General features: G+C 36.5%; 1 protein-coding gene across 1 annotated transcript in view; it reads right to left on the bottom strand.

Moving 5' to 3' along the window:
- The window catches only part of LOC111241521 (MDIS1-interacting receptor like kinase 2-like), a 4,764-nt gene extending 3,587 nt beyond the window's left edge, over positions 1 to 1,177 (bottom strand). The window contains exon 1 of the mRNA XM_022780172.1: positions 65 to 1,177. Within this exon, the coding sequence (XP_022635893.1) occupies positions 65 to 1,177 (1,113 nt within the window). The remainder of the gene's footprint in view (positions 1 to 64) is intronic.
- Positions 1,178 to 1,354: the final 177 nt, after the last annotated feature.

A 1,354-nucleotide genomic window follows, 5' to 3' on the forward strand; every position in this document is an offset into this window, starting at 1 on the left:
CTCTTTTGTGCAAGCAAAATCCATGAAGCTTGATGATATGTCGATGCTTTATTTCTGATAATACTTTGGCTTCGTTTCTGAAACTCTCATCAAACNTGGGGACCTTTGCTTCAAAGCCATGAAGTTTTTTCACCGCAACAATCTTGCCACTTGGAAGTTGAGCCCTATAAACACTCCCGTAGGCACCTGTTCCAATACAATATTTGAGGTCAAAGTCTTCAGTTACTGCAATGATGTCTTCATAGGCTATGCTTTCGTCATAGTTCCATATGCAAAAATAGTCTCCATTCTTAGATGTTTTACTTATTCTTGCATGTTTGTTCTTGATTTCCATTTGATTTTTCCTCAAATGTAGAAGCAGAAAGAAGGTCATTATCAGAAAAATGGTGATAAAAATTGTTATGACCAACTGATTATGCCTTAGTTTCTTGCCTTGGATTGAACAAGGCTTGAATTTGTAAATGGTTTGGATATCCGAAATGTTGCTGCATACACCCTCGTTCCCCACTAACACAGATGGATGTAAACCATCTGGAATAGGACCCTGAAAATTATTGAAGCCTAGATCCAAACTTTCTAAGAGTGACAAATATTGAACTGTGAAGGGTTTTAGAGAACCGGTAAGTCGATTGTGTGAAATGTCAAGATGTTGAAGGTTCCTAAGGTTTGAAAGGGAAATGGGGAAGGTTCCATTGATTTTGTTGTAAGATACATCTAAAACATTGAGATTTACCAGGAATGACAATTCAAAAGGTATAGGGCCCTGAATATAGTTGTTAGAGATGATTAGGCTACTTAATTGGGTTAGATTTCCTATTGTAGGAGGTATTTCCCCATGAATAGAATTATGGGATAAATAAATAAAAGTAAGTCCTACAAGATTTCCTATGGTAGGAGGCATCTTCCCATTAAGAGAATTGTGGGACAAATCAAGATAAGTGAGTGTGGAAAGATTTCCTACAGTTGAAGGTATTTCACCTTGAAGAGAATTGTAGGATAAATCAAGGTAAGCGAGTTCAGAAAGATTTCCTACCGTGAGAGGTGTTTCACCTTGAAGAAAATTGTATGACAAATCAAGATAAGTGAGTTTGGAAATATTTCCAACTGTAAGAGGTGTTTCACCTTGAATAGAATTGTCGAACAAATCAAGATAAGTGAGTTTGGAAAGAGTTCCCATTGTAGGGGGTATTTCTCCATAAATATAATTGTGGGACAAATCAAGATAAGTGAGTTTGGAAAGATTTCCTATTGTAGGAGGTATCTCACCAAAAATAGAATTGTGGGACAATTCAAGATGAGTGAGTTTGGAAAGATTTCCTATTGTAGGAGGTATCTCACCAAAAATAGAATTGTG

Source organism: Vigna radiata, chromosome 4 (genome assembly GCF_000741045.1).
Source record: "Vigna radiata var. radiata cultivar VC1973A chromosome 4, Vradiata_ver6, whole genome shotgun sequence".
Taxonomy (NCBI): Eukaryota; Viridiplantae; Streptophyta; class Magnoliopsida; order Fabales; family Fabaceae; genus Vigna; species Vigna radiata.